Source organism: Grammomys surdaster, unplaced genomic scaffold (assembly GCF_004785775.1).
Source record: "Grammomys surdaster isolate TR1022 unplaced genomic scaffold, NIH_TR_1.0 843, whole genome shotgun sequence".
NCBI lineage: Eukaryota > Metazoa > Chordata > Mammalia > Rodentia > Muridae > Grammomys > Grammomys surdaster.
This window is the reverse complement of record NW_021605262.1, coordinates 5,446,585-5,459,996: the sequence shown is the minus strand read 5'-3', so window position 1 is coordinate 5,459,996 and position 13,412 is coordinate 5,446,585. Positions and strand designations below refer to the sequence as shown.

At 44.0% G+C, this 13,412-nt stretch overlaps 1 protein-coding gene across 1 annotated transcript in view; it reads left to right on the top strand.

The window, feature by feature from the left end:
- Window positions 1-13,412, top strand: part of Ahrr (aryl-hydrocarbon receptor repressor) — a 66,720-nt gene that overhangs the window by 16,091 nt on the left and 37,217 nt on the right. The window contains exon 3 of the mRNA XM_028782762.1: window positions 10,427-10,524. Within this exon, the coding sequence (XP_028638595.1) occupies window positions 10,427-10,524 (98 nt within the window). The remainder of the gene's footprint in view (window positions 1-10,426; window positions 10,525-13,412) is intronic.

Genomic DNA, 13,412 nt, shown 5'->3' with positions numbered 1-13,412 from the left:
CTACTAGATAATAAAGGTAAGAGAGACAAACATAAAAGAGGTGAGCTAAAAGTCAGTGGCTAAAAGTCATTGAGCCATAGACGATTCAACCAAATGATTCAGTAAATACAAAGAATAATGGTGAAAGTGTGGTGAGAAATGGCATTTTTATAGTCTCAAACAACATAATCTTTTTGTGTCAAGGGGAAAGAACATAAAGGAGAGAAATAGTACTCATTGTCCTCAGTGGTTGTATTTGATCTGCTGAAAGCATCTAAGTAGACACCATGTATCACACCAAAAAGCATCTTGGGTTGAGCCCAGCATAACATGATGTTCTTCATGATGAAGATGCACATTCTTTTCTAATCATGAGAAATCATCAGTCTTCCACTGGCCAAACTGTAGTCTTCATAAAGACCTGACAAGAAAACTGAACTGAGCTGTGAACCACAGCTCTCCAGCCAATGACTTGACAGTGATCTTTTTGCACCTATTGGGAAACTTTAGTGGAGTCTATGGGAAAAGAATTTGGGCACATTGTGCTGTTCTTGAAAGTTTTTTTTTTGTAAGTTTGACATCTCAAAATAAGTCAATAGGAAGCATCAAGAAATCAGCACACAGGAAATAGTTTGTGAGGCCTGAGTCTTCAGTGTGTCCCGAGGATCTCACTGCATGGGGAAAGTGTAAGTCCTAAGGGACAGGAGGAAAGGAAGGGGGCAAGAGATGGCAGAGCCTGCAAAGAGGCTGTGTTCCCAAGAGTGGATGTGCACATATATCTGTGAGGAGCATTTTCCTCACCACCACTCTCATAACCATCTTCATCACTAACAGACACCTGGGCAGAGGAGTGCACAGCAGTGGCTGAGGAAGTTAGGACAAGACAGCCCTGAGAAGTGCTTGAACATGAAATGGGCAGGAAGCAGGTATAAGTGGAGATTTCCTGGCTTATGGAAATATTACTTCTGCAGCCTGCAAACCTGGAAATTATTACCTGCCTACCTTTATTTCCTTCAGTTATTTCTACTTTCAAATTTGAACTTTTAATTAGAATGTATTATTTGTGCTTCTTGATGGGGCAAAATGTGTATCATACTCACTGAAACATGTGTAATGATCAAGCCGGAGTAATTAGCATTTCCCATTTTTGTCTTTAGGACTAACACATTATGTGTATCAATCATTTTGAACCATTTATTACATTTCTGAAGTGAGTCCGATTTAGTTATTTTCTCTCTTTTTGAGATTTGTTTTATGTATATGGCTGATTTTGCCTGTACACATGTCTATGTATCACATGCATTACAGTGCCTGCAGGTGTCAGAAGAGACCATTGTATCCTCTGGAATTTGAGTTACAGCTAGCCGTGAACCACTATATGTGTGCTGGGAACTGAACCCAGGTCTTCTGGAAGAGTGAGCTCTCACTCCAGCCTTCAGAGCTATTTCTTGCCTCCAAATACATTTTTGTAGCCATTATCCACCTTCTCTGTTTCTCTTCACACTATCTTTTCCATTCTCTGAATGACCTCTGCTCTCTCTACTTCTGGGTGATCAACATTTTTAGTCTGTACAAATAAATGAGAACATGTGGCAAATTCAATGCTTGGCTCTTCATTTAACATAATGGCACCCAGTTCTCTCATTTTTCCTGTAAACAGTAGCTTTCATCCTTTTATGGATGAACAGTATTTTATAATGTTTATTCATCACATTTTCTATATTTATTCATTCATCAGTGAACATCTAGACTGATTCCATGTCTTGGTTATTATAATGGTGCTAGAGTTACCACAGGTGTCTCTTTGATGAGTTTGTTTTCTTTGGCGGTTCACTCAGAAGTGAGGTGTAGAATTATATTTCTTATATTAGATTTTTAATTTATATTTTATATATGGGTTTTTTTAAAAAAATGACTTATTTATTTTATATATGTGTAGCTGTCTTCAGACACACCAGAAGAGGGTATCCAATCCCATTATAGTTGGTTGTGAGCCACCATGTAGTTGTTGGGAATTGAACTCAAGACCTCTGGAAGAGCACTCAGTGCTCTTAACTGCTGAGCCATCTCTCCAGCCCTTAATTTATATTTTAAATTTATATTTTATAGTACATTATTCTCCCTTCCCCTCCCCAACCATGATGTGTGTGTGTGTGTGTCCGTCTGTCCATTCTTCTACCATGTGCACCATTTAGGTCCTGTAGCAAATTCAGATTGTTAGGTTTGGCAGCAAACATGGTTACCCACAGAGCCATCATGACATTTCCCATTTTCTAGTATCTTGAAATATTTTCCCTGTTTTCTTTTTCTAGTTTCATCATTTAGAAACTTAACATCTGGTTTTAGATTAGGTCTGAGTTGAAGTTTGTCAATGATGAAGGGCAGGAGTCAAGTCTCAATCTTATAAATATAGGTAATTCCTAGTGGACTCAGATACAACCTCTGTGAATCCTTCAGTGATATCATTCAGCAGTGTCTAAGTGTTTCCTGGTTTAGACCCCAGGTATTATAGAAGGTAATGCTTTGGTAATAGGCACAGGGTGCCAAAGGATATAAACTCAGTACCCAAGAGGCAAATTCCAGTTGCTGATCATATCAATTTCTGCTTCTGGAAGAGATGGTGATTAGTGGGCATAGACTGTGGAGACTATCCCTATAGCTCACAGGAGGTGCATTCTCAAAGGGAATAGGAAGGTGCCCTAGCCTAGGTCAAGTACCATAACTCTTCCATCTTGAGGAAATTCCCTGGATGTGCTTGAGTTCCTGCCCCTTATTCAGGTGTAGTGGTTAGAATATACTTGGCCCAGGGAGTGGCACTATAAGGAGGTGAGGCCTTGTTGGAGTAGGCGTGGCCTTGTTGAAGAAAGTATATAATTGTGGGTGTGGGCTTTAAGGCCCTCATCCTAGTTGCCTGGAAGCCAGTCTTCTCCTAGTGGCTTTCAGATAAAGATATAAAACTCTCAGCGACTCCTGCACTATGCCTTCCTGTATGCTGCCAGGCTCCTGCCTTGATGATACTAGACTGAACCTCTGAACCTATAAGCCAGCCTGAATTAAACATTGTCCTTATAAGACCTGCCCTGGTCATAGTATCTGTTCACAGAAGTAAAACCTTAACTAAGACATCAGGGCACTGCTTGGACCAAGGTACTACCCCTCTCCCCACAATGCATTGCACAGTTGGCCTAGTTGGGCTGATGAAGCTTCAGCTTTCTGTGCTAGTGTGCTAGATTATCTGTGGACTCTTGAAATGGTGATATCCAGGGAGCAGGAAGGACTGAAAGAGTCTCTATTCTACAGATGGCATGTCACTAAAGCAGCCTGGGTTCTGAGGTTGAGAAGATAGAGGCAGTCCATGAAACCAGGTTATGTCATGTCTGTTTTGGCATATATGGCAATTGTAGGCTTTCTATAGCTGGGGTTACTGGTGTTTAGGGTGCTTCCATCACCAGGGACTCTGCTCACCCTCTCCTTCCCTAGAAGTGGGGCCATGATCATGTGCTTCATTCCATTCTCATTGCCACCTACTAGTTTACTGTCCTGAAAGGCCACCATCTCCCAGCCATTCTCCTGGTAATGCAGCTGTCTATTTGGGGTTCTGGTTCTTCCTTAGGGTTAAGGGCCCCCATTTCTAGCCATCTTAGGATTGCTTCATCCAGATCTTTACTCAAAGGCTATCCCCTCAGATGACTTGCCTGACCTCACACTTTTGACATCACCCCTTATCCCCAAGCCCCAGTAGAACTTCTCTGGCTCCCTGCTCAATGTTTCTCCTTATGTTCGGCTTACATATGCTCAGTCTCTGCTGTATAAAGTCAGAGATTGGTAATGACAGATGCTAAGGTGGAAGCAACTACAGGGAGCAAGTGGGTATGTCTTTGTAGGACCTGTGTATCTGAAATTCAGATACCAGGATGTTTTACTAAACTCAGTCTGTATCTATTGATCCCAATTACAGCAAAACCCTGATAGGAGCTGGTGACCTATAATGATGTATAGTTTATTTGTGTGAAGATGAAGACTCAGATGATTGCCAGGCAGGCAGGCAGGCAGGCAGGCAAGTAAGCTCTATTCTGCTGTTATTTATGAATTTGCTGACAGGTAACTATAGATTTATGAAGTGGAAATCTCTGTTTTCTATGGAGATTCAGCTGTGTCATATGATGCTTTTCTGGAAGCTGTCTTATGAGAGGATGTTTTGCTGGAACAGAAATGTGTTTTCCTGGAAGCTGTCTGATGAAAGGGTATGTGATGTTTTACTGGAGTGGACACTTGAGAGGGCACATGATGTTTGGAAAGGATATAAATATAAACCCACAGAGGGTGAGAGGATGCTCTTGCATTGGTTTACCTTGCAACACTTTGCTGGCCTTCACTGACCTTCACTTGTTGTGACTTCGTAGAGAGAAAATTTCCAAAAACTTCTCATGGTATTCTAGCTGCTTCTTGCAGCTTCCATGGACTCGTGCTGATTTGGTGGAGCCTAGGGCTTTCTTCTGAATCAAGCTGCTGTTACTGATTCATGTTTGGTGTTTGCCAATTGTATTTTATTGCCACTACTGATTTGAGTTTAGAATCACTCCAAAAAAATACTTCAAAACAGATCCACATTTTCCCCACCCCCACCCCCATTTCTTATTAACCTTTTCTTCTTCCCTACCTTTGGTCAGTGGGCTATAAGGAAGGTTGAAGTGTTTAAGAAGCCTTATTAAAGTAGATAAGTAGTCACTGAAGAGATTCCAAAGGCTAGTAGTTGGTAAAGTCCCAGGTAAGGCACAGCTAGCAGCTAGATTGGGGTGACAAGGACATAGTCCCATTACACTTGTCTAAACTCTTTAGATTGCTGGAGGAGAAAACATCACAAAGGATACCAACCTAATATACAGCTTGGAGCCTTGAGATCAGACACAATATGGAGCCTGGGCTCCTAACTGATGCTGAAATATTGGCATTTTACCCCAACCCAGGCTTGGATGTTGTGGTGGTCTAAATATGCTTGGCCCATGGAGTCGCACTATTAGGAGGTGTGGCCTTGTTGGAGGAAGTGTGTCACTATGGGGGTGTTTTTGAGACCCTCCTTCTAACTGCCTGAGGATCCCAGTCTTCTTCTGTTTGCCAGTGAGTCTTCTCAGATCCTCCTGCCCCATGCCTGCCTGGATGCTGCCACGATGATAATGGAACAAACCTCAAAACCTGTAAGCCAGCTCCAGTGAAATGTTGGCCTTCATAAAAGTTGTCTTGATCATGGTGTCTGTTCACAGCAGTAAAACCCTAACGAAGACAGATGTATATTTACTAAGACAGACATGTATTTATCAGGATTCCCTAGAGAAATAGACCATCATGGGCAGGAGTTGTGAGGAACTAGTTCATGTGGTCATGGAAGCGGAATCCATGGGAAACCCCGGGGAAATGAATGTCATGATCCAGCCTAAGTCCAAACTGAGAATCAGGAGCAGATGTAAATGAGAGGCTGTGTTTCAGCTCACCCAGAGGCAGGGGGATAGGGAAGTTTCTCCCTCACCAGCTTCCATTCTCTTCAGGCCTCAGCAGTTGTGTGACACCATCCACACTAGGAAAGCCTTACCTGCCTCTCTAGACTCTGATTCAGATGATACCCTATATGCAATAACCCCAGACATTGTAAGCAGTGTGACTGGGAAAGTCACATGTATCAAAGCAACCTTAGCCACGGTCCTGGGCACTGTCCTTGGGTATGGACTTTTTCACTCCAACATCTGAAGCCAGTCAACAAGGAGGATCAGACTTGTCCTTTCTAAAGACTCCTGGATTTTTCTCCAAATCAATGAAATCCCGTGCATGTGACAGGAATCCTCTGCCCTGATCCCTGGCAGGTGCATCAGGGAATCACCAGGCTGTCTCATTTGTAGATGAGCACCGTGCACCTCATATTTTAATGAGACTGAACATCCTAGCTGCACAAAAGGGCTCCTTGAGTATATTACAGGATTGTGGAACCAACTCCTGATGTCACCATGGCAGCCCCTTCAGTACTAAGACATTCTCAGGGAATGTCCATCGCTAGGCTACTTCACTTCTGGAGCTTTCTCAAGATAGAGTGGCCAGGAATCCAGAAGTTTTCCTCACAATTATTTGTTCCTGCCCTCTGGGATCTTCTGAGTGTTCCACATGACAGCTGTGTACCTTGGGACTGTGGTGATGTTCCTGTAAGTCTGTGGGTCCTTACACCTTCTTCACATTGAGTAGGATGTGAGGCAGGTTTTGGCTGATAGAACCTTGAACTACACATGATCTTAGTAAAGGACCTGGACAATGTGTCATCTTAAGTCTATCCACTCTGTTTCTGCTCTGCTGCTTACTTAGGTCTTTGGTTCATAGTAGACTGTGGTGCTGTAAACTGAGTCTTAATGGAGGCCTGTCCTTCCCAGCTGTAGTTCTGGGACACTAAAGTTGATTGGCTTACTGAAATTCCAGACAAACCTCTTTCTTGCCCAGGAACTGAATCAGAGATTACAACTGTCCAGGAGGACAGTTCAGCTTAATACCAGGAGAGTCTGGGTGAGTGTTGAGTAGAGGCATCTCCCCTACCTCTTCCTCTTCTTTCCTTTTCCCTGTTTGCTTCTCTTTCTTATCCATTTTGTACCCTTCCTTCCTCTCTGCCTGCGACCCATGTCTCTATCTACTGACAATCTAAAATAAATGTTAGCTTTAAAAAACACTTAGGAAACTTAGCCAAAATTCTGTAACATCTCTGCTCCAGTCGGCTTGCTCAGCCTTATCTTCGTGCACAGGCTTTGTCTCTGACCACAGCAAGTCCAGGGGGAGAGTAACTATAGGAATGGCTGGCCTGATCAGACACACCATTCTGGTGTCCGAATTGACATCACCAAACTGAGAGTAAGGAATTTTCAGGCATTATAGCACCACCCAGGAACAGAGATGGTTCAGACTTCTTGTATCTCCACCACAGAGAACATTTTGCTAAACTGACACCCAGAAGTCATTAGATTTATATGTGTGTAGCATTCACCAGTGGGGGCCCACTTGTCTGCTGAGTCGTAGAGAAAGGGAAATATGTTATTAGGGAGTTGGTTTCCAGTATAGCCTGCACTCTCTGCATTGCTGTGTGTAGCAATTTCAACTGCCTCCATGGTAACTCTTCAAATTCTTGCTGTTCCAAATAAACTACTTCAAGGTTTCAGTAAATAAGAGAAGTGAAATATTTGTTGGTTTCAGTTGATTGTGACCAATTGGGGACTCCTTCAAATGTCCCTGAGAATCTCAAGAGACTAAATTTCCTGGGGTAGGGACCTACTGCTCCTCCTACACCTACAATTGTTGGGGGAAGAACTAGGGTTGACAGGAAACCGTGGGTTTAGGTTAAGCTGGGCACAACGCACAAGAATCCAGCTCATTTCCAAGTGAGTGGCCCAAGTAGGTCCCTCTTTTTGTCAGTGGCCACAGCAGAACAGAGCTGGTAGAAACTTGTGGTTGATGCCTTGAAGATTTTTCTGCTCACTGGCATAGAAGCCTGCTGGGGAGGGGAAGGCCTATAGGGGGCGTCGGGCCATGAAAAAAGCAGAAGGAAATAGTGAACAAACTCTCTGAGGCGCGTGGATCAACGCACCCCTCCGTTGGCTCTTACACATTTACTCGCTAGTTCCACTGTGTGGGGTCTCAGTGACCTCCACAACCCTTGACTCGAAGAGACACCCTGCTCTGGATGGCCGCTACCGGAGCAAGGCAGGAGTTTACTGGACGGACCCGAACTAGAGGTGCAACAATCCAAAACCCTCCCATCCAGACCCCACCCAGCGCCCCCTCCCCCCACCACACCTTTGTCCCTTTCTCTCGGGTCTAGGCCCCTAACCAATCTACCCCCGCGTCTACCAGGCGGGGCCCCATTCACTCGCACGCAATCGCAGCCATCGCGTGACGCTTGTGGCCACAGGAGGAAGCCAGAGGCGCCAGGCACGCGATGGGGGTGGTGGAGTCCCAGAAACTCAGCCTAGGCTGGATTTAGCAGCGCTTAGAGGCGGAGCCGCCTGTTGGGGTTAGAGTGTGTGTGTGTGTGTGTGTGTGTGTGTGTGTGTGTGTGTGTGTGTGTTGGGGGGTGGGTGGCGCTGAGGATTTAGTAAAATTCTTGGTTGTGCTCAAGCGGTTCAGCGATCTGGCTCAACAGGCATACTGGCTCCTTAGCTATCCTAGCTTAAGTACTCTGGAAGCCTTGGGCAATCTCTGAGGTGCTGGGAACGGTGCTCCTCCACAAGGAGACAGACCATCAGGAAACTCTCTGCTGGGAATCCGCCCGCCCGCTTGGCTGGTGCCTTGGTTTATATTGGACCCACAAGGGCTGAATCTTCCTGTCCTATTCTCACCCATCCCTCAACCCCAAGCACGTGAAGATAGCAGCTCATTTATTTCACTCTTGCAGTTTCCATGGCACATTTTCCAGGGGATTGGGGATGCCCCAAAGGGCTGCTAGTCTGTAAATTCCCTATTGCCAGAGGAGAAGCAGAACAGATCCTGAAGAGGGAAACGATAAAATAGACCCCTTGGAGGCCTCCTGCAGACACATTTGACAACTCAGTGTATTAATGCATCTGGTGTAGGAGGCCCAGACTAGGGAATTTAAGTGATGAAGAAAGATTGGTGGGGAGGCTTTAAGGAGTCTGGTTCCTCCACCCCTCTGCCCTCCTAGAGCAGCGTTTCTCAATCCATGGTTCAATGACCCCTTTGGCAAAACTATCTCAAAAATATTTATATTATAATTAATAACAGTAGCAAAATTACAAAGTTTCAATAAAAAGAATTTTATGGTTGGAGGATTACCACAACATGAGGAGCTGTTGTAAAGGGTCACACCAATTAGAAAGGTTGAGAACCACTGTCTGAGAGGCTCAAGTTTCCCAGGAGGGATCTGAGTTCTGACAAAGAAAATGATACCTTCTTTTCTTACTGTAGTGAACAGAAAACCCAGTCTCATTAGTTGAGTGAGACACGAGTGATAAATGGTGCCTTTTGAAAGTGGAAGAGAAAGAAACTAGGTCCCAAAGGTCATGTCATTGCCACTTGGGTCACAGTCTCCTGGGCTCCCCAGGAGAGGGTGGCCTGTTACATAGGGCTCTTCATCCCTGCCAAAACCCTTGCATGTGGGCAGGACTGTGTGTAATTTCCATGGACTTTCTGGAACAGTGGAGGCTGCCAGCCACAGAAACAACAGCTTTGGATGAAGCTAGAAAGGCTAACTCTGAGGACCAGGTGTAGATCTGTTGTGGGGTAGGGCAGAGAGTTAAACAGTATCTGGATCCCAGAGTAGTAGAGTTGCCTGGGAGCATGGATAACTATCAAGTTCCAAGATGCCTCAAACCTCTGGAGATGCTGAGAGCTCCAAAAGGGGGGAGTTCAGTTTCATGGGACCAGTTGATGGTAGACTGGTAGAAACCGCTCAGAAAGGGAGACATGAAGTCACAACGAGGCTCAAATTCTAAACAAGAATTATCAAACAATACCACCACCCCCTGGGCTTCAGGGTTTGCCAAGACCAAGCTATGTGATACAAAAATAATAGAACTTTGATTCAAATGCTACTTTTATTTCTGAATAATATGCACAGTCCAGCAAACCCATCCTTTTCAGCATGAGCTGGGCTGTGAACAGACAGTGTGATTAGTTTTAAGAATGCTGTGCCCCTCGACAATGGAACTTTCTGTCTGGGATTGGGTCTCCTGGATGGTAGAGGGGGAGTCAGTTTGCCATAGACTAGAATCCAGCTTAGTAAGAGAACTTAGAAATTTCCATCCCAAAGCCATCAAACCAGCTGTGAATAGGGGTACCAGGAAGGTGGGCATCTTCACAGGTCTAGGAGCAGTTTTTGGAGGCGGTGAGCATCCTCACGGGACTTCCTTTACCTCCAGGTGAGAGCATTCAGCCTGCTCCCTTCCAGGGGAGATGAAGGTATAGGAAATGAGTGGACTCTGGGGGCCTTGATCTAGCCTGGAAGCAGATGACAGACAGGCTGTCTTCCAAAGGGTAACTATCAGTGGTGTTGGGATCCAATGGTACTGGGTCTCAGGAGATACTTGAAGGGACCTTGGGATCCTTGTTCATAGAGGGAACCTGGCAGGAAGCCATACTTTGTCTCAAGACTGGGTAGACAGGAAAGCCAAGAGCAGTTTCCAAGATGAGGCAGGATAGTACATGAGTTTAGGTACCCTTCTACACTAGGCACCTTCCAGGTCCATGCTGGCCTAGAACTTCAACTGGCTCTTCCTGCCAATCATACAGCTTTCTAGGACTTCGTGGAGATCCTGCATATCCTATTGAGAACAATAGCACAGCCCAAGTTGGACATATAGCAAGAACAATTGGGTAAAAGTCAGGGAAACACAGAAACATAGGACTTAAGAACCACTAGCAGGCCTGGGCTCTGCAGAGAACTTATTTGTTCATTCTTCCCTGACAGCCTTGCAGGAGACATGTATATGGTCAGCTCCAGCCCTGACACCTGAAGACCACTCATACAGAGGGTTCCCCGTGCAGGAAGGACGGCTGCTGCTGGAGGTAAGTGCACACGTCACTGCAACATCACACACACATGCTTTGTGTTTGGTGTGTGTGTGTTTCCAGAGAAGAAAGGCACCAAAATACCTTCATGAGCTGTTTGCCAGACTAGTCTAAGACTGTTTAAGCTGAGATCTATGAGTAGAGATCAACTTCACTATGGAGTTAAGGATTTCATCATCGTCATGCTAAATCTGAGACTCATTTGCCATCCCATAATCTCCAGTTTCACTCACTGGTGAAAGAACCTAAATATTAAGCCATTTATTTTCCAAATTAAAGACTAAAACGAGTCAATGATGAGTTTCTTTCTTTCTTTCTTTCTTTCTTTCTTTCTTTCTTTCTTTCTTTCTTCCTTTTCTTTTCTTTTTTTTTTTTGGTTTTTTGAGACAGGGTTTCTCTGTATAGCCCTGGCTGACCTGGAACTCATTCTGTAGACCAGGCCTGCCTCTGCCTCCTAAGTGCTGGGATTAAAGGCGTGCGCCACCACCACCCGACCAGTGTTGAGTTTCTAATGTGGTTTATTCATGGTCCTGCACAAATAGGGCCTGACAATTTTTGCATTTCAAACTGGCATTCAGGCTTGATGGGAACTTCCATTAGGTGGAGCTTTTTCTCATCTGAGGTGAACCCCAAGGTTTTTTTGTACTAGATTTTCTCTGAGCTGTTCAAGTTTGGTCTCTAACATCTCAGGACATAATCCCAGCAGAACATTCTTTGAGGGCTGAAATCTGGTGTAAGATCAGGAATTGGTAGGAACATGACATAGGGTACAGTTGTATTCCTTTATCCTCAATCCTCACTGGGCCAGGCCCTTGGTGAGCATCTTTTGGCAATACAGTGGGAGGAGCTGGTAGTTCCTTTCTTTTCTTTATTCAGTGCTGTGGAAAGGCTGGCTTTCTGTTCATCATCTGTCAGACTTGAGGCACTGTAGCTGTCTGTGCCTACTTTAGGGGAGGAAGTGGGAATATTGAAATCCTATAGAAGGAATAGCACCTTTCAGGATGACACTCTCACACCTGTTACCTTTTTTTTAATTAGAAAATGCACATATGCAGGAAGAAGAGGATAGTAGACAGCCAGGTGCCAGGCTCCATCCTTAGAAGGTTGGTTTGGACTTACCTGCCTTCTGTATGGGCTTCTGCACTTGTTTAATGGCTCAGATATACTTTGAATTGGCTCTTCTTGTCTCTTGCACTCTCCTAACTCTGCTCTTTTTAGCCAATCCATGTGAGCTATGGTTGAAGAACAGTGCTCTGGGTCTACCTTAGCCACAAGCAACTTGGAGACATTATATGCACTGCATTTTCCACAGCATTCAGTGGGTTCTGGGAACATCCAGGGTACCTAAGGGAGACAGGGTCTAGGGCTTGGGTGAGAAAGCATCTCTAAGTTCTATCACCTTTAATGAGTTTGGGTTTGATGAATTTATAAATCCTACACTTTAAAAAGTTATACAGGGTGGACTGAATAGATGGCTCAGAGGTTAAGAGCATTTGCTGTTCTTCTAGAAGACCCTGGTTCAACTTCAAGTACCCATATGGCAGCTCAGAACTGTCTGTAACTCCAGCTCCAGGGAGTCTGACATCCTCATACAGGCTTATACATGTAAGCAAAACACCAACACATGTAAAAATAAAATAAAAAGGAATCACAAAAAAGTTAAAATACACAGGAGTCACATGCTCAAAGCGGCCCACATGTAACAAGCTGTGCTTGCTCAGAATAGCCTGTGATCTGTTTCAGCTCTTTGTGGCTCAGTATGGATAGACCCCAGTGGGACTGACATCTCTTTGGGGAGTAGAATCCTTCAGTTGAAGAAATGTGCGACTTTGGCACTTACTATTATGTGCTAAAAAAAAAAAAAGCACATTTCTGAGCACTATTACTTTTTCTCTGGTATTGATCTTTCTGCCACTGCTAGTAAAATCAGAGCTTTAAAGTGTATCCTGGTTTGAATTTTATTCTTAGAAAAAGATAATTGGCAACCCCATTAAATATCTTTTCAAAATTAAGATTGATTTAAAAAATCCAGACTCATAAAAATCATCCTTAATCTTATGTACTGAATTGTAAAACACAGAGTATGCACACAGCACCCAGGATACTTAAGTTGTCCCAAGTCCTAACCAGGGTGCGTGTGTTTCTACCGCTCCTGTCTTGTCTCCTTCCTCATATCTGTATTCCCCTCTACATCTCCCTTTTAGGCTCCACACCTCCACCCACACTCTGACACCTCACCACCTCCCTCTACTCCTTCTTCCATGTCTCCAGGCGTGCTTTGTCTGGAACCAGGCATGTTATATGTGTGGATCTTTCTTTCATTTCCAGGACAAGGGAATTCAAACTACAAGGCTAAACATGCTTTCAGAGGGTTCCCAGCTCTCCATGTCCTTGAGTCGTCTTGGTGGTGTTTCTCTCACTTGAAGTCAGTTTGGTACGAGTGTACTGGAATCTCATGGTTTGAACTAGTGTTTGCTCATGGCTGAGGGTGCCAAGCACCCCTTCTCTATGCCCATCTATCATATTTACTAAACTGTTTGAATCCTTTGCACGTATAAAACCATACTTTTTGCCTTCTTACTATTTAGTCTAGTGAGCTCATTCTGGACACCTGTCCTTTGTAAAATTTGTGAAAGTTCTCTCCTAGTCTGTGGCTTGTTTTTTGATTCTCCTGACAAGAGTGATGCGCTGAGTAGAAGTGGTTAACTGTTAATAAAGTCATTTATTAATTTTTCTTTTTATTGGTCATGATCTCAGTGTCACAGGTAGAAAGTCTTTATCCCAAGATCACAAGATTTTTTCTTTTATTTTTTTCCCAAAGGTTTAAGTTATTTTTACTTTATTTATTTATTTATTTATTTATTTATTTATTTATTTATTTATTT